Raw genomic sequence first — 19883 nt, 5'->3', positions numbered from 1 at the left:
TAATCCAGTGACTCTCGGGATATCAATCTTTGAGCTTTCTTCCGAAAATGAAAATGCAAGCTTAATCTAGTCATAAAATATATCCTGTCTTTGAGTGAACAGAGAGCAAAACTATTTCTGTATTTTTGTCAGGTAATGAGAGTGAGAGAGCAACTTCTCGTCTTGAAACCTCTCATGAGAAGGAAGTGTTGGCTTTTGGGCGCTTTGGCCATTAAAACTGGTATTTTTTTTGTTAGAAGCTTACCAGACAGCACAGCTGTCTGGTTTGCTTGCAACTTGTTTTGGGTATTCTTAAAGCTTTCCTGGGAATGCATTTTGCCCATTGCTTACTATTGGCTTTGTGGTTTATAAGTCACAGTTGCTTGTTTTCTGTTTGCTGGCTTTATTTACTTAAAGGCTGTCCAGCTTGAGTTTGCCCCTCCGTGAGCAACCCCTGTTTACTGTATCCTTCTGAGTACTCGCTGTCTGTAAACTGGCCTTTACATCTTTTTCATGTCACATTTGCTGTGGATTCAAAGACCTTAGTCAAATGTCAAGCTTTGTCATCAGAGGGAGCCTGGTGTTTGTTTTTCTTTCTCTGACTTCAAAGTGAGAACATTTATGTTACAATCCTGCTAAGTACCTATGTGAGAGGAGAGGGTGTAGTGTGTTAAATAATTTAAATGTGCTGCTTTTTCAGGATATATCAAAATTCGGAAAATACAAATGAAATACTTTTTTTCTAATTCTGAAGAGTGTTAGAACAGATATTTGATTACGATCAAAACAAATCAATACACTAGGTGATGACATTTCCACACATTATCGTTTTTGCTCACAAAACTGTATGTCGGTTCAAATGTAAATTTCAATTAAAAAAATGTGTTGTTCGTAATGGCAGTGTGCTACCACACCATTCATACTTCCCACTACAGCACTCCAATTTACACCACTCCACAACACTCAACTGCATGCCTTTTCACTCATTGCTCTCCACGACATGCCACTCAACTCTATTCCCCTCTACTCTAAGACACTCAGACTCACCACTCGACTCCACTCTGCATCCCTCCACTCTATGCCCCTCCACTGTACACAACCTACCCCACTCCGGTCTACCCCAGTCTACTCCACTCTAATCTATCCCACTCCATTCCACCTCACCTCACACCACTCCAATCAAACCCAATCTACCCCACTCCAACCTACCCCACCCTATTCTAATCTACCACATTCCACTCCACTCTACCCCAATCTGCCATACTCCACTCAAACTACCTCACTCCAGTCTACCCCGCTTCATTTCATCCCATACTACCCCACACTTCACTTCAATCTTCCCTACTTCAGCCCAATCTAACCCACTTCACCCCAATCCACTCACTCCACCCCAGTCTACCCTACTGCTCTCAATATACCCCAATTAAATTCACTCCACCCCAAGCTACCCCACTCCAATCTACCCCACTTCACTCAAATCTACCCCACTCCAGTCTACCAGATTTCACTCTAATCTACCCTAGTACAGTCTACACCACTCCATTCCAATTTACCCCACATCACTACATTCTATCTCACTTCATTTCAATCAGTGTATCCCACTCCAGGCTACCACAATTTACCCCACTCCAGTCTACCCCACACTACACTCTACCCCACACTACACTCTACCCCTCTCCACTCTACCCAGTCTATCCCACTCTACTTCACCCCAATCTACCCAACTCCATCCTACTGTACCCCATCCCACCCTACCCTAACCCTCCCCACTCCACTCCACTGTACCCTACTCCAGTCCAGTCTAACCCACTCCACCCCAATTTACCTCACTCTACTCAACCCCACTCCAGTTTACCCCACTCCATCCCAATTTACCCCTCTCCAAACTACTCCACTCCAATCTACCACAATCCAATCTACCCTACCCCACTATACTCCACCCCACCCTAATCCACCGCACTCCACCCTACCCCACTCCAGTCCAGTCTAACCCACTCCACTCCAATCTACCTCACTCCACTCTACCCCAATCTACTCCACTCCACCCCAGTTTACCCCACTCCACCCCAGTTTACCCCACTCTACCCCCAATCTACCCCTCTTCAAACTACTTCCCTCCAATCTATCACAATCCAATCTACCCCACTCCAATCCAATCCAATCTACCCACTCAAATCCAATCTACCCCAATACACCCCAATCCAGTTTACCCTAATTCACCCCAGTCCAATGCACCCCACTCTACCCAATCCACCCCACTCCACCCCAATCTACCACACTACAATCTACTGACTCCTCTGTAATCCGCCCCACTCCAAACCTCCCCACTCCACTCAAATCCAACCTAATCTACCCTGTAGGAAGCTGGCTCTGTATATACTATACCAAAGTAAAGTATAGTATGCATAGAGTCCAGTGAATCCCCAAAGGCTTACAGAGGCAAAAGTAGATAATACATTACTCTCTATTTGTGGTAGTGTGGGCGAACAGTAAGGCTTTATCAGAGGGTAGCATTTATTGTACACACTCAGGCAAGAAATGATGTCACACACTCAAAGACTGAGCTCAGACCAATTCTTTGTATTAAAAATACTCCTTTTTTTAAACATATTTTATTTATATTAAAAATACCCTTTAGTTGTTTTTATTTGTAGAACTAAGCAGGACTAGGTACAGGTAAATAGAATTGTACTTTGCCAGACAGATTGATCAACAAGCAATCTGGATGAGAATGACATGTGTCACTGGTGTGTGCAAATTGCTTTTTAGATTCCTTTTCAGATTCCTTTTTCTACTCAGTGTGATATGCCTAGATATCACACTGGGACATTTCCTAGTTAAAAGGTGAGTAAACCGTTTTTTTATCAAAACACAGTATCTTAGGTTTCCATACAAAACACCCTCAACGCTTAGACGTTTTCCAGAGGAAAACAGTCAATGCAATCCTATGCAGAAAAATTAGGTTTTCAATTTGCAGGTAAGTAAACGGTCTTGAGAGTTGAGTTTCTGGAGTTAGAACGAGGGTGGGCATTGGGTGCAGAGTCGTGCAGACTCGCGGATTTGGCCGTTTCTTAAGCAAGTCCGGTATTCACGGGAGACAGATTCATTGTAGGAAAGGCAGGGCAGATCCTCTAGGTTCTGGGGGGCTGCTGGCTGCAGGACACACCGGGATTCTGCTGGAACAGGTTGAGGTCGGGATAGGCCCATGGGGCTGGGGCCAAGGCAGTTGGTGCCCCCCTCTTCTTCCTTTTGCACAGTGCATCAGTTCTTCTTCTTCTTGCTTGTCTGACGAGGCAAGGTTCAGGGTTGCCCATAAATACAAAATTTAGCGGCGTTTGAGGTAGGAACAGGTCGGGACCAATGGGTCCCTTCCTTGGGGTGGGGACACCCGCTATTATGCCACCCTCCACTCGGAGGGGTCTTAAGCCTCACTCTGGTTGGCTGTTCCCCCCATCTTCAAGATGGGGGGGACTGAGAGTTGTACTTCACCTTGCATCCCCCACCTGAGGGGTGGGGTTGGCACAGGTGGGCACACCTCTCCTCCTATCTTGGTTTTCCCATCGACTCTCCCTCCCAAAGTGTGTGTTAGAACCGGTGGGGGCCAGTTGTTGGGAGCAGCAAATTTCAGGGTAAGCTCATAAAGCGAGCAAGCCTTTGACACTTCCCCCTCTTGGACCCTGCCCATCCTGGGGGGGGAGGCTTGGCACCTCTTCCCAGGATGTGCTTTGTTTCAGGACCCGGAGAGCGGGAGGCTCTAGACCCAGGGGTCCAGAAACATGTGTGAGGGTGGCAGCTGGCAAGCAACCACTCAGCCAGGACACTAGAGTTAGGTCGTTCTTCAGGGGGAATCTCTTAGATGCCCTCTGAGTGTATTTGGCATTAAATCCCACACTGGCATCAGTTAATTTGCTGAGATGTTTTATACCAAACGGCCCAAGTTTCAGCACAACCATTCTGATGCTGTGGAGTTTGTAATGACAAACTCCCAGACCATATGCTTTTTATGGCTTTACTGCATTTACATTGTCTAAGAATGGACACTGTAGGGGTACAGGGCTCATGCACCTGTATCCTCACCACTGTTATAGTGCACCTTGCTAGAGGGGTGGCTTACCTATGCCATAGGCAGTGGTTTGTAGGCATGGCACACAGGGATGTGTGCCATGTCGAGACTTCACTTTTCTCTGCACCAAAACACACAGTCTGCTATGGCAGTGTGTGTGTTAAGGTACAGGGCCTCTAAGTGTGGCACAATATGCGCTCCAGTCCTTAGCGACCTTCTCTGATCACAGTGCCCATGGAATTCATGGTACCTTGTACAAGGGATTTATATGTGGCCACAGAGTTGCCAGTTGGGTTTGCAGGAGTACAGTTTTAGGGTAAAAAAAATAGGCCCTGGGTACCTGGTTGGCAGAAATGCAGGGCACACTTAGTCAAAGAGCATCAACATTAGGCAAAAAGTGGTGGGCAACCATGCAAAAAGGGGCACTTTCCTACACACCCCACTCCAGCCTACCCCAATCCACTCCTCCCCACTCAGATCCACTCCGATCTTGCCCAATTAGCCACTCCGATCTTGCCCAATTAGCCACTCCAACCTTGCCCAATCTGCCACTCCAATTTTGCCCTAATCTCTCCCACTCCAATATAGCCCACTCCACATCACTCCATAGCCCAATCTACCCCACTCCAGTCTAGCCCAATCTACCCCACTCCAATCTAGCCCAATCCACTCACTCCACTCACTCCAATCTAGCCCAAATGACCCCACTTTAACCTAGCCAAATCCGCCCGCTCCACTCTACCCCACTCCAGTCCAATTTACCACATTCCAGTTCAATCTACCCCCTCCACTTTAAACCACTCTACCCCAGTCCACCCCAATCTACCCCACGCCCCCTTTTACTCACCCTGCTCTCCTGTTGAGACTTTTTATTTTTATTTTTTTTTTTCTATAAAATTTTTGAAAACCTTTATTGTGCAAGCAGAAGCGTACAAATACGGGCCTACAACCAATCAGGCCGGCCACGACACATTATGGACGCACGAAATCAGTATTGAAATTCTCCAGCAGTTTCTCAGCATTACATGAACAATCAGACAACATTAAAAGGCTCGGTGTAACCGCTAGGAGCAGGATAAGAGAAGGTTAATTTTTATATTATAGTAGGAAGTATAGCAGGACCAGTTGCAACTGTTAACATCTGAATTCCTATGGCGGGCAGTTGGTAAAGCATCAGTACAAAGGAGCAGTGAGAATCGGAAATAATAGCAACAATTAGCGAAGTCAACACACAGCCTCCCCGTTTCTAATCAGTTCCCACCGCTGCACACCGTCCACCCGTCACCACCTGAATATGTGCTGGTACAAATCAAAGAAATCAGAGCAGCAACGCAAAGATAGCCATCCACTATACTAACCCAAAGAAAAAGAAAAGGAGAGAAAGGGTAGAAAAAAGGAAGGAATATTAAAAACAATATAGAATGAACGCAGCACTGCAGAACGCGCCCCATGGCGAGCAAAGCAAACAATACTAGAGACCCACAGTGGGGGTCGAGGCAAGTAAGACGTGTAAGTGTGCTATTATTATCATTGAAGCGAAGAAGTCATATCCTACACTGTCAGCTAACACCCCATGGTCAGTGTAATATATTTTATTTGTATATGATTAATTAAAATCTTTACAAAAATATAAAACGCCATATAGCAGTACAAATTATTTAAAATGCCATATAACAGTACAAATTATTTAAAATACAGCAGTTACTATTGTCAATTCACGGTTGTTATATGGAGTACGTGCGCGGACACAGCGTCCCGATAAAGGGATACAAAAGAGCCATAGAACTAAAAAAAAAAAAACGAACAATATACAGACCCCATCCCACCCACACCACCCTGCACCCCTGCAGAAGGCTACGGCCTAACCCCCCGGCAGCGTGCCTGTTGCCCTAAGTAGAACCCGAAATACAAAAGAATCAGAAAGTAAGAAAAGAACACTACAGACAAAAAGAAAGGGGGAAGAAAAAAAAACCCCAGTGGGAGAGGAGATATGCATTCGAACATCCAGCTCCCACCCCCCGCCTGAATACATTTAAGACCCACATCGAAACAAGATCGACCCAAACTCAAACATCAGGAACATGAAGCGGAATCGGTCATACTGTTACAGCTGCGAGCAGTCCTCGTCTCCATACATTAATTAGCAGTCCGCCGAGGCAAGTCCGTCTCACCCCTGTCCCCTCCTGATCATTACGTTGGCACACAATAATGAGAAATACAGCAAGCAGTTAGGCATGAAGTGTACATAGGATCGGAACAAGGTAGGCCAAGGGTGCAAAACAGGGGATCCCAATCTCGAGCAGCAATGCAAACAATGGCGGCAGCGGACCAAACAGATGAAGAGCAACGTCAGGAGCAACAAACAGCGTGGGTGCAGTCCCGCCGACCAAAGGGGGGAGGTGTCCCCCACGGAGCAACCGTGGGACCCCACCAAAGCAGTTCGAGTCCAACAGCCGCCGGGTACCCCAGCCAGACTGACCTGGACGGACCCCAGCGTGGGGCCCTCACCCACGTCCGCCACAAGCAAAACCTCCCGGAGACTCGAGGCAGCAGGTATATGATCTCCCAAATGAGCGGCGGCAGTATTCCTCGCAGCAGCCCGGAGAGGCAAGTCAGCACACTCCCTCAGTCGGGCCGCATGTATGGGGGGCGGCCCAGCAGACCCAGTGGCAGGACCGCTATCTTCCACAACCATGGTCGCACGCCAGGAACACAGGGCAGCGAAGACATCGCCAATCGTGGGCTCATTCCCACAATCTTCAGCCATCGTGCAGTTCGACAGACCAGAGTCGCCTCCCCCAACAGGTCCAGTACCCAGGGCGCCGGCCGCCATTTTGTCAGTGCAACAAGGGCGCTCCGTTCCTCAACCCCGGAACGGGCCGTTGAACAAGGCCCCGCGGAGTCTCGCCGGGTCCCGCTAATGGCAATCTTTGTGCAGAAAGATGGGCTGCCAAGAAGCAAGGGGTAGCCGGCGCCACTTTATCATGGGCGCCGCCCGCCGATTCCGGGCGAAGGGCCTCAAGATGGCCGGCAGGACAACAAAGGGGGGACAAGCCTCCTATACGGTCTACCCCCGTCCGAGGCAGGCCGCGCCCCGCAGCCGAGCCCCCGGGCCACCGGACCGGGCCCGGTCAGTCGCCACCGGTTCAATCGCTCAATGGCTTCTTCAGCCGACCCCTCCCCTCCACCGGGGGTCGGCGTCGATACCCCACTCCGGCCGACCGTCGCAGGCGAGTACCCGGCCTGCACGCCACGGAGGCTCCGGAACAAACAAGGGCACAGCTCAAGATCCGCGGCACTCAGGAGCTCCCGGGACAAACGGTGAGTGCAAGCAGCCTTTCACCTTCCCATAGTTCGTCGAATGTGTCTCCTCGGGGCAGAATGAAGTACAGGATTTGTGGTTCAGGCGGGAAGGTTGACGGAGCCGAGCTACAGTGCGGCCATCACGGTCGCGAGCTTGGCTCCTCCCCCCTGTTGCGACTTTTGAATTTGCTATCGCATTGTGTTCCATCACCTTGATACATGTGGTTTTTCACATTTTCATTTTTGTTAAATTTTTGGTCGATATTCTTTTCTTGTTGCACTGCACAGTTCATACCCCTCTTCACATGTTTGTTTGTGTTCTCCTGCACACCTCTCAACTCCCTGTCATCTTCCTACCTTCTCTTCTCATTTTTCTTCACTAGGTTCACGTTCTTAATCTTTTTCCTCCATAAGTGCTATTCTTATACACTGTGTATCTGAAATTATCATTGGGCACTCTCTCTACCCTCGCATTTTAGTTTTATTTTCACATTGTGTGTTACTTGCAGAGCAAGGACGTGTTTTTCCAAGAAAAAAGTGCCTAAGTTACTTTATGAAGTGAGGGTTTCAATGGGAATGGGAATAATTCAAAGTTGCACTTTTCAACAAAAGAATGCAAAATGCCAGACCCTGCAACTGACCTCCAACTGTACATGGCACAAGAAATAATGATTCTTTTTTGTATAGCTTTATCGTGGTATTAGAACAACTGGGAGTATGGGCTTTGTATGTACCCATTGCTGGAGGAAGGGCTATGTGATGACTTTTTCAACATCTCACAGAGAACAGTCACATAACCCTTTTCAATTGTTGTTTTACTGTAGCTAAATTATTCCTGTCATGTTCTGAGACTTGTTTTCACATTTGATCGTCAGCCAACATGAGTGGGCCATGTTCGGCTCTTAACATGAAATTGACTTCTTGTTGCTACCCAAGTCCTTGTGTGACCATTGCCACAGTATGTGGTTTATATTTTTCCATCCAATTTGCAAGGTACTACAAGCATTTGCTGGGACTACACTTTTTGATTCTCCTTTTTTGTTTTAATGCATTCTTCAGTGGGATCTAGACGTTATTTTTATGTTCATGCTTTCTTTATTGCACCATTGATTGAAATACAAAGCAAAAGCAATTTGATGAAAACAATAAAATAAAAGCAAGGCCAGAAATATATTATTAAAAAGAAACACATTTAAATTGGTCTCCCTTCTTGGTTAATGAAAAACTTTTATCTAGGTTTTATGGTTTAGGTTGGTAAATCGTGAAGAACTGCTGCTTTTGCATCTTTGGGTGTGTTTTACTTTCAATTAAATCTTGTTAATTATCATGGTAGACTACTGACAACTGATCAACAGCAGGTTGAGCTCCAGAAACTGAAAAGGGACTCTTTACTCGTCAGCACCTAACTGGGCCCTCTTCAAGACTTCACTTTTATACCTTTTCACGAGGGATTCCACTTTGGCTGCTTTAGGTTCATGGACTCCAGAATTCGTTTGAGCTTCCATAACTTCAGTGCAGCAAGTGGCCTACCCTTCCTGTGCTGCGGTATATTTCGGTTAGTACTAAGAGGTTTCCATGTTGTCCTTCATTGACAAAGCCCAGCACTCTTCCAAAATCAAATAAGGGGCTGTTAGAACTGTTAGGGCCTTGCCTTTGTGTGAGATACCCAGAGGTCATCTTCTAGCACCTAACTTGGGCCACTGCAAGCATACTATACCCTTAGTTCCAGCAGCCTCAATCCACCCCCCTTAAAAATAATGTGCCCTTATTAACGGATCCTCCTCTTCCCTTCATCATACTAGTTTAGAGGTATGCTCTGTCTTCTTACCATGAATGGGTTGAAAATAAAATCTTTTAAGATGACATAATTATGCATTTAACTGTTGTCTGAGGGTAGTCTCTTTATATTGATGTGCTTTAAAAATCACCAGGTAATTTGATGTTATGAAGACCTGTCTACAGTAACAATGCATTTCTTGTCTCTCTTATATCCTTGTATCCTCATCCAAGGTGGGAGATCGGATTGTCAGCATCTGTGGAACATCAACGGATGGCATGACGCATTCCCAGGCTGTTGGAATATTAAAGAATGCCACTGGCTCTGTCCAGCTGCAGGTAACGTACATCCCTCTAGTGATCTCTGACCGAATTAAGTAGCAGTTTGAAACATTAAGATTTAAGACTGGCTTGTAAATCACATTGACAAAGAATTCCAAAATCAATGTGCACTTTATTTACAGACCTGAACATTGTAATACAAGAAAATGTTTGCTTAACTTGTTTTTCTGTAATAATTCCAATGTAGGCCATGGTTTTGCATCAGCCAATTTCATGTTTTCTTGCACTCAACGTCCAGATTTGACAGTAGCCAAATTCTGACTGTGGAGGAAGTGTCACTGCAATTGTCTTTAGCCCTACAGATCCAAACCACAGAAAATAGACTGCCTCTAGTATTTGGTTTTTATGCTATCTTTTATACCCACTAGGTATTCATATTGCCTTAGTTGAGAAGATGGGCATCCCATTGCAGTGTCCTTTACAGTGACTAATAGCAGAAGAACTAAGCGGCACTGACAAATACAATAAGCAGTCAATTTATACTGTATATCAAGCGAATGTAACAATCCCAAGAACAAATTAACACAGTTGTCCCTGTAAAAAATGCACCTTTTATTGCACAATCTTTCCATTCACATCCATGACTTTGCTCTGTACTCTTCTCTTGAGAAACTTAGACTCAGTAGAAAGAGCAGCCATGAAGAAAAAAATGGTAGGAATAGGTTAAACACTTCTGTTACCACCTCTCCCCCCCCCCCACCCCCAAATAACTTTATACAGTACCTTTGTGAATTATGTCACTTGTTTCAGTTTTGTTTTGGGAAAACACAAAATGAACTTTTCGTAACAGGTACTATACTTGGATATATTGCTAAAATGTATGCCTTACATGTGACCACCGGAGCATATAGTTTTAAGCCAGGTGCTAATAGAGTGTTTATGTGAGAAATATGCACAACAAACAAACCAGGGTATAGACTCCAGTCTGTAACTGAACAAATGTAGGTACTTTTTGAAGGAACAAATGTTTGATTTAGTCACATATGCCATGAGGTATGAGTAAGTGCAGTGTTCCTTCCTCCTATACATTAACAAGGCATAACATAAGTACGTTCTCTATCAATTCAAAGAGATCTTTTAATATTGAGCTTTAAAAGCTTAAAAGGTGTGATCATTCCAGCTTCATTCATCTCTCCCAGTTTTAGAAGTAAAGTCCAATGTTCTTATAGTCACGCCCTCAATATGCACAGAACAACTCTTGTCTTAAACATTTTCTGCATCCCTTTCTATAACCCTCACCCCGGCTTCTGACGTAGCAGATGTGGAGGTTGCTCCTTCTCCTACCCAGCAGCAAAGACATGGAAAGAGCTATCCCTTTCATCTACAGACCGACCCATCTCTTCCAGAGTACTGAAAGTCCCTGAAGACCTGTCTATTTGGCTGATCAGATGGGCCCTGCCAGTGCCTGGATACCTCACAAAAGACAATTAGCAACCTACAAATCTACTGATTGATTGATTTCTGCCTTCCTTATTTCATTATGTCTTCATCTGCTAAAGGAATTACCTTATGTTTCTTTGCAAATCAGTAATGAGTCTCAATCCACTGGTCCTGTCATCTTACTGAGGAGTCCTAGGAGAAGCAAAGCATTGTTCTTCGTAATTTTGCAGGCACACATAGTCCCTCTCAAGTGCTGACTCAAGATTCATGTTTGTCCAGTTTTAGGCTTTTCTGCATGACACTGCTCACACACATGTCCTTTTTTCTAACGTTGTACCTTAACCTGTGCAAAGCTAACTATGTGCTGTTGTGTCCATTTTCTGATTCAGCATACACTTTGCTGATCACTAAAAGAGTGAACATGCTTCCCCTTATCTGCAGTGGTGAAATCGCTAACTTAAACACAACCCAAGTAATTCCCTTTTACCCTAACATTTCTCCTGTCCTCACTATTATTTCAGAAGTAAAACAATCCGCAGCATACCCCTGGTCTAAGCCACAACAATCTACTTCATCATCTCTTCTTTTCACTGCCAACCTCTGCCTCCTGCCCTTAACTCGAACACTCTTCAGTAGTGGTCTTCCCATACAATAGCCTACAAAGTTGCATCTCATCCAATACTAATATTGCAGTCCGGACCCTGGAGCTTCGCACTGTCAGAGCCTAGATTGGTGACATATCTATATTCTTGTTTTGCAGCACAGGCTTTTGTTAACAGTAGGCTTACTTTCTGCCACAACAGTTTTGGCTGTTGGACAGATAGTCTTTCCTTTTTTAGGTCTGCCTGAGCAAGCGCATGTGATGCTCTGGCTAGACTTTTAGTATGTTGGCTTCAGAAATTGCTACCATGGCCTGGCCTAGAGCCTGTGGTTAAGCGCGTTGGCAAGCGCTTATGAGCTTTCCTCTCGCTCCCCCGCGTGCGCGCCTTGCTCTGCCTTTCTGTTTTGCTCGCGCAAACTCCCCCCCCCCCTCCCTCATCACAGAATGCATCTTTTCACTTTCAGCACGGCTGTGCTTCAACTCCATCCCCCTCCCTCACCCCAAGATCGCATGTATTTTCGCTTTCAGCCCAGCCGCGCTTCAACTCCCTCCCCCTCCCTCACCACAGAGCGCATATTTTCACATTCAGCCCGGCCACGCTTCAACTCCCTCCCCCTCCCTCACCACAGAGCGCATCTTTTCACTTTCAGTACGGCCACGCTTCAACTCCCTTCCCCTCCCTCACCACAGAGCGCGTCTTTGACCAGGGTAACTGTCCCTAGCTGTCCTGGCAGAGTGTTTCCAAAGAGACGCTGGAGGGCAGGGTGGTCTAAGCTAACAGTCTTTGAGTGGTTCTGAGAAGTGTGGCACTAGAAGTGCTGTGAGCTGGTAGTGCGTTACATAGTTGCCAAGGTTTTATATTGCTAGGTGTGACATTTTCATATTTTCAGTGTAATTATAAGTGACATTTGAACGAGTATGAGTGACACTTTTTAGGCTATGCAAATGCTTGTTATCTGAGTTACCCAAATTCCCCTCCAATCGGGTACAGGCCATGTGAATATATCGCAATAAAGAATCTTTCTCTCATGTTGTTTGGAACAAAATGCAGCTTTTAAAAAGCACCTGCACAGCCTGAGAGCCAGCGCTCGGCGCCACAAAAGAGCAACGTCCGATATGTTTCTTCTCACGAGTCTTTCAAATACATGCAGTGGAACGTCCATCCTATATGTTGCCATAGTAGCCAACGGCTGCTTTTCATACTAGTTTTGCCTTTCACAGACTAGAGTTTGGGATTTTATTGAAAGGTCGTCTGACGGTCTGTTATCAGGTGACATCCATTGCGGCTGCTGGAACACAGCCCTTTGTATGTGGTCACATTTCAGCACTTAATGTGCTCTGAACAAGTTTGACATTTTTAAGTGCCACTTTAGATCTATTGTAAATTTTTTCTTCATTCCAGCTTCTGTTTTGGCACAAATGTATGCCTACAATCAATATTCAATGTTCCTTCCTGCCACAGGAATGTGAGAATTTCGAATAATTCATCATCCTTGATCTTTGTTCCATTCTTGAGATGAATTGATGCTAACTGTGAACCCAGGCATCGCTTGTAAAATCAGCAACCTTCGTAGTGTCAGGCCCTGCCTACACAATCAACCACTCCTGCAAACAAGCATTGGCATAGCCAATAGGTCTTGCTTTTGGGACCTTATAAGTATTTAGTTATGCAGCACAATATCCTTGGTGCAACAACATCAACTGCTCCATGGCTAAACACTTATAAGGTCCCAAAGGCGAGACCTATGGCTATGCCAATGCTTGTTTTTAAAAGGTGCTGGCATAGAGAGAAATTCATAATGGACACAATGACTGTGAGGTAACCAGGCATCCCGAATGCAAGGCTGACCTAAATTATTGAACTTTTTCAGATAAGCTCGACATTTTGTCTGAGGGTCTTGCGATAGTATGCGGTATTTTTTCCAGACATGTCATTGTGAATTATAGCCTAAGAACTCAACTTTGGTTTCGCCTCTCCAGAGGACATTGCTCTAGATAGCCTGTGCTTTAGTTAGGTGCTGTTTTGCAAACCTAAGCCATATAGTAATGTTTTATTTGGAGTGAAGGGTTTTTTACTGGCGGTCATTCCATTAAAGCCACACTTGTTGAGTCTGTTCTTCATGTTACCATCATGAACTCAACATTTACCATATTGACGACTGAGGCCTGTAGATCCTCAGACATAGCTTTGGGATCTCGAGGCGCATCATGTGGTCCGATCTTGGGGTGATTTTGCTATGAAGCCCACTTCTCCATCAATTGGTAAAAGTCTTCAACTAGGGTGTAATAAGAGTCTAACGTCCAAACCTTGGATAGACAGAGGTATAAAACAACAGTGCATGTTGGCCCGACCTTATTTAACTTATACCTGGCAGGCTTGTGCTCTCAACTTGATTCCACCAGCTCCCGTCCTCCAAAGCTCAGTCAACAACTAAAAACGTCACTACTATACACAGATGACATTGGTTTATTGAACCTTTCTGGCTTAGGTTAGCAAAATCCGACCAATGAGTTATCTATCAAATTTGAGAAAACAAAGGTAGTCATATTTGGCAAATGGAAAAAGACATGGCATTGCCAGGGAACCCATTGGGCAAAAGTGGAAACTGCAAGTACCTAGGTGTATGGCTCCAGGACAGCTGGTCCCATTGAATGCATTTAAATACACTGAAAGCAAGGGTGGCTTCACAAATCTCGGTGCTCCAAGTCCTGGCAACCAACTTTCAAAGTCCAACCTGGCAGCCACTGCTTACAGTGATAAAGTCAAAGTTCCTACCAATGTTTACATATGGCCTGGAAATCCTCCCCGGAATGTTTGCAAGCTTCTTGTGCATTACTCAGAGGAAAGTCTTTCCCCTCATCTTCCTACTGCCACAGAGCACCTCTCCGGCTCAAATCAGAGTAGAATTTGGCCTCCAGGATCAAGAACTGCTACAATAGGGTTCTTTTCTCAAGTATGCATCCCTGCTGAGACAGGCACACCCAAACTCACTAGGAGCCTTGTAATGGCAAGAAATTAAATCAACCACACCCCCAAATCCAAATTCTTGGTCAGAGAAAATAGCAGTGTCAGTTAAACACCTGAAGGCGGAACAACTTTGGCAAAAAAATCCTACCTCACTAGGCTTTTAAGCTAGCACTGAACAAACAAATCAAGCAGCTCTCCTGGCGAGAAGACAAAACAAAATTTAGACTGCGCAGCCATGAAAAGATGGCCATTAATACATACAAGGCACCCTAACTGCATTCCTACCTGGATGCCTCCTTAAGAAAACATATCAAAATAAAAGTGTTCCAAGCCAGAATCAGGCTTTTTCCTCCACTCGACACCGTTCTAAATTGGCTCCGAACCTACAGAGGACAAGTACAGGCTTTACCAATATCCTTTGGAAGACGTTTTGCACATACTATGCATATGCCCAGTTTTATTACCTTGGAGCAAAATCTATCTTATTAACATCGTCAATTTAAACAGCATCATTCGTGCCACCAAGCAATTTTGTTCTGCATGAGGGTTTAACTCCAAGAACCATGGCATACTTTGTAAAATTCCTTTTAAAGGTGGATCTTTTATCAAACAGTCCACATCCAAATCCACAGGAACCAGAACAGAGCACGCATATAACCCGCTTTTATCACTGACCTCCCACCCCCATTTATTATTGGATCAAAACTTGACAAGTACACTGCACTTTAGCAACTCATCACACATCAAGCCCATCAGATATTATGCACTTTGCTAGGAATCACATGGACTCTGTAGCATACGCCCCTCCGTCGCATACCATCTCAAGCAGAAGCACAGCACTGCAGCACTTTTTTTGTTGGTTTTTGACCAGGAACTATCTTAGCCCACTATGACTATCTTAAACTCTTTCTAACTTCTCTTTCTTTCAATTTCTACAGTTCATGGTGTACCTAATGTACTGACTATGCTTTTTTCACTCCATTTTAGTAGTTGATTGCAGTGGTTTTTTATCAATAATGCAAATAAAGTATTTTTTTTCATTCCATGCATGTCATTATACATTATATCCTAAGAACTCAACTTTGGTTTCATCTGCCCGGAGGACATTGCTCCATGCCTATGGTTTAGTTGGGTGCTGTTTTGCTAACCAAAGCTATTCAGTAATGTTCATTTAGAGTAAAGGTTTTTTTTTTGCTGGCAGTCATTCCATTAAAGCGATACTTTTTCAGTCTATTCCTCATTTTAGAATCATGAACTTAACATTTACCATATTGACTAAGGCCTGTAGATCCTCAGACATAGCTTTGGGATTCTCCTGGTGTGAATTTGCTGGGACGCCCACTCCTATGTGGATTGGCAAAAGTCTTGACCTTCACCATGTGTAAATGTATCACTTTGGAATGATCAGCTTCATATTGTTTGGGAATTATTTCAAATTCTTCAAAGACTGATGAACTATAACTGCAATTCTTCCTTTTACACTATTGAAAATAATGTTTGACCGATGCATGATGTGTGTATATTATGCCCAAGTAGTAGCACTTCCTCATCATCAAGTAATCAGATGCGCTTGTTTATAGTTTCCTGCTTATATGAAATGGTTACCATAAAGGCGTAATTATTTTTCACTCAAGGCTTTTGAATGTTGGATTTCTTTTATATATATATATATATATATATATATATATATATATATATATATATATATATATATATATATATATATATATAGTAAACGATGACACATTTAACATAGTGTGTGTTTGTCACATGAGGTTAGATTTAACTCATGATAGGATGGATTTGGTGAACAATATAATACCTACTGGTGGTCGCCAGTAGATAGTTATAGTTAGGACAGTGTTTCCATAGGAAAAGCGTTTTTTGACTTTGCCTTTATATTTGGCGCCGTTTGACGTATCTTCAAAAAATTTTCCAAAGAATGTGTCAAGTTCGTTCTTGTTGTGCATAGGAAGTAGCTGAGAAAAAGGGGGGGGTCTAAAAGTTGTGTTTCCCATATTAATTCCCATAGGAGTTTTGAACAAGACTACAGCCCGAACCAATTTATGAAATTACCAGCCGCGGTGCGTCCATTGGGGCGTAGGGGCGTAGCCCCACTAAGCCCTGGACACACCTTGGCAGTGATACTGCAGCTAAGCTATTAGCATAAGTTAACACTAATTGATCTTCACAAATTAGCGCCACAGCCAGCGCAGTGCTGGAGTGACACGGGGCGGGACAGTCGATCAGATGATCATGCCGATGCCTGGTAATTACTAATGGTGGGGTCCGGAGTGTGCAGGGGGTGGGGCTGCTGGTCTGCTGCAGCTGCTTGAGTCTGCAGCAGGCCAGCACTGTGCACATGAGAATTACCAGGCTGAGACTTGCCCACGCATGCTCCAATGCGCGAAAAACACTTTAGGCATAGACAAGGGGCGGGGGTGCGTCTTCAGCCAGGCCGGGTTTACAAAGGACGCCCAGGGCGAGTAGACAGTGTGCCCCCCTAGCCAATCCTGGTGCTGCATGCAGCGCCAGGATTGGCTGGTCCACCGCGCATCCAATAATGGATGTTGCACGGTGGACCAGCCAATCCTGGCGCTGCATACAACACCAGGATTGGCAAGGGGGGAATGGCGTGGGTGGGGGCAGAGTGGCGCGACCCCGGGCAGGAGGAGAAGCAGACCCCGGCCAGAGCCCTCCATGTGCCATCACTGGGAGGCGCCAATTCGCCATTGGAGTGATGCTGTGGGTGAGCGCAGGTGACCGAGTGTGCCACTGGGTGCCAGCCAGTGCAAGGGACACTACAGCAGGTACAGCATAGCCAGTGCATTGCGGGTGCCAGGGGGTACATCAGCAGAATGAGAGAGAAGAAAGGCTTATGGTAACATGATGAACGCATTACTGAGCATCATGTGTGGGGGCAAATGTTTAGAAAATGTATGCCCTTTGTATTTTGCATCTGCTATAAAAACATATTTATTGAGTTTTTTATAGTGATGCACACTGATGTGTATTGACCCCAGAGCCCTTTGGGAAGTGGGAAAGAAAGGCTGGAGGATGACAATGAAAGTTTGATGTTCAGCAGTGGGGATGCTTTCCTTGTCTGATAGTCGAAAAAGTCAAGAAACATGCAAAATAAATATAGATAAAACTAGGAAGGGATGCATAGCAGTCAGTGTTTTCTGCTGACTCACTGCTTTGTGACACATCGCTTTTGAACAGTGCACCTTGCTTGTTTGCAGGGGGCTGCAAAGTTTCTTTCCTCAGTAAAAAATATGAGTTGGAAGGAATTTCGGGACTCCCTGCGAATGCACGGATATAGGCCTCCGAGGGACAGAAGACATGCATGTCGATTATTTTAACCCCTTCGCTGTGGCGGCTATTCCGCCGCAGCGCTAAGGGGGTAGGGCGGCCACGCGGCGGTCACGTGCTTGTGACGGAACCGCTCCATCACGGCACGCGGGTGAGCTGTGCTTGTGACGGAACGGTTCCGTCACGAACGCGCCCGCTCAATGGAACGCGCTGCGCAGGCGCAAAATCAGCGCCGCGGAGGCGCCGAGCGGGCCGTGACGGAACCGTTCCGTCACAAGCACAGCTCACCCGTGGCTTGTGACAGAGCGGTTCCGTCACAAGCACACAAGGGGTTAAAGCAGTTTTAAAGGGACAAGGGCACTTTAAAAAACAAAAGGTAGCAGTCAGTAAATGCCATTGGGCAGAGCATGCACCACCCTCGTAGGTCACTGTTTGCTCTCCCCACTGTCGGCAGCCACCGTTCACAAGATGGACACTGTCCCTGGCTGACCGCTTATGTGTTGTGAAGGCCTCATTAACTCCTTTCAGGAACTGGTAACAGATCAATGGTTTGGGCCTGCAGTTGTGGCCACAAAGCATTGAAGCAATGCATGCCAGTGTGTAAGGAAGAGAGGAACACCCAATTATGTGGCCTTTTCCTTTGAGATTAGTTATGGGTTTGCAAAGTTCACTGTTTGAGGCAAGAAGACATTTCTGACTTGCAATTTGCCTTTTGTACATTGTGACCTGTGCAGTTCGTGTGCAAGCAGGGTGCCACTGCAGCTGATGTGGCAATAAGGTATTGTGGAAGTTCAGCGCAGCTGTCAGTAGTTGCAGTGCAGGTAGAGGCGCTGGAGCAGATGCATGCGTAGGTGCGTGCTGCACCACTGCAGGTGAGTGCTCCTGTGGAAGCATTCATGTATGCACTAGTGCAAGTGAAACCAGGGGAAATGTTCTACGTGTAAATCCTGTGCTCAGCTGTTCTGTGTGATCACTTTTTGTCTTTTAAAAGTGTCTCCTGACGGCAGAGACCGATCCTTCAATGCCGGCCTCCGCTCTCTCCAGCTTCTCCAGTGATGGGGGGAGGGTGTGGAGACGTCAGCAATTGAAGAAGGAAAATCGCCATCCCATACCTTTTTTGTTTTCTTTTCCAGACGTACAGCAGGCAGCATTGAGGACATATTGAAAGGCGTTTCTCCAAACGCAGAAAGAGTATCGATCACTCGAGAGACAGCACCAAGACGCGGAGGGTCCTATTGTTGTTCTGCAACCCTCTTGTGTTCCTGAGAGGAAAAAAGTCTGTTGGTTTTAAAAAGGCCCCCTTTTAATCCTCACTGCAGTTTCTTTGCGTTGGAAAACTGTCTTTTCTTTGTCTTAACACCTGGGCGGTATGGATCCATGGTGAACTCCTTACCACTCATCTGCATCTTGTTCACATGTGATGTCATTTGTTCAAACGTTGAAGATTTATGCATTGACACCTCCGGCTATAGCAGGGCGTTGTCTGCATATTTTGTAATAAACGCTCAACTGCTATGATGAGGTCGTTCAAGAAATTCACAAAGGCCCCGGAAAAGCTAAACACGTGACGAGCTTTGCAGAATAACAGGAGTGGCCATGCTGTGCCGACTGCCGAGGGTATGAAAGGAAGCAGGCATCTGCAAACACTGCAGTGCAGTGCAGCCTCCAACACTAGAAGGGACCCCAACATTACAATCTCCACCCCTGGCCCCTCCCATTCAGCCCAAGGCCAGTGTTAGTCTGTGAGATGTGGGCAACTCAAGGGCCTCTCATCAAATTCTGCAGGGAGGCCCCACCATTTAGTATTACATCACTGCCTCCTACTGCAGGCAGCACGTTACCGACCAGTACATAACTCTGGAGCCTGGAGAAACCACACCATTGTAAATTGCACCCTGAGGGTGCACTACAAAATGGAGGATAGATCATCTTACTGGGCTCACGGATTGCCCCATCTCAGAATGGGGCCTGGACGCAGGAGACGCCATTTGTGTCAGCACTTGTCCGTCACCAATGCTTTGTGAAGGCTGTTTCCCAACTGCTGTGCAACTTCTTCTACTCTTAGAGCTGAGATTTTCATGAAAGTCTGATACTCTGAATTCAGCACCTGAGCGTAATAGGACTGAATGTATGAAGCTCTGTGGTTATACTGAATAAGC

General features: G+C 45.6%; 1 protein-coding gene across 9 annotated transcripts in view; it reads left to right on the top strand.

Annotated features, from left to right (window-relative positions):
- MPDZ (multiple PDZ domain crumbs cell polarity complex component) overlaps positions 1-19883 on the top strand; it is an 856387-nt gene that overhangs the window by 824507 nt on the left and 11997 nt on the right. For all 9 annotated transcript variants that reach the window (XM_086961394.1, XM_086961393.1, XM_086961386.1 and 6 more), the window contains one exon: positions 9356-9460. In XM_086961394.1, coding sequence (XP_086817520.1) covers positions 9356-9460 — 105 coding nt within the window. The remainder of the gene's footprint in view (positions 1-9355; positions 9461-19883) is intronic.

This window comes from Lissotriton vulgaris, chromosome 3_1 (genome assembly GCF_964263255.1).
Source record: "Lissotriton vulgaris chromosome 3_1, aLisVul1.2, whole genome shotgun sequence".
NCBI lineage: Eukaryota > Metazoa > Chordata > Amphibia > Caudata > Salamandridae > Lissotriton > Lissotriton vulgaris.
The sequence above is the reverse complement of the archived record's forward strand: the minus strand, read 5'-3'. Positions and strand labels throughout refer to the sequence as shown.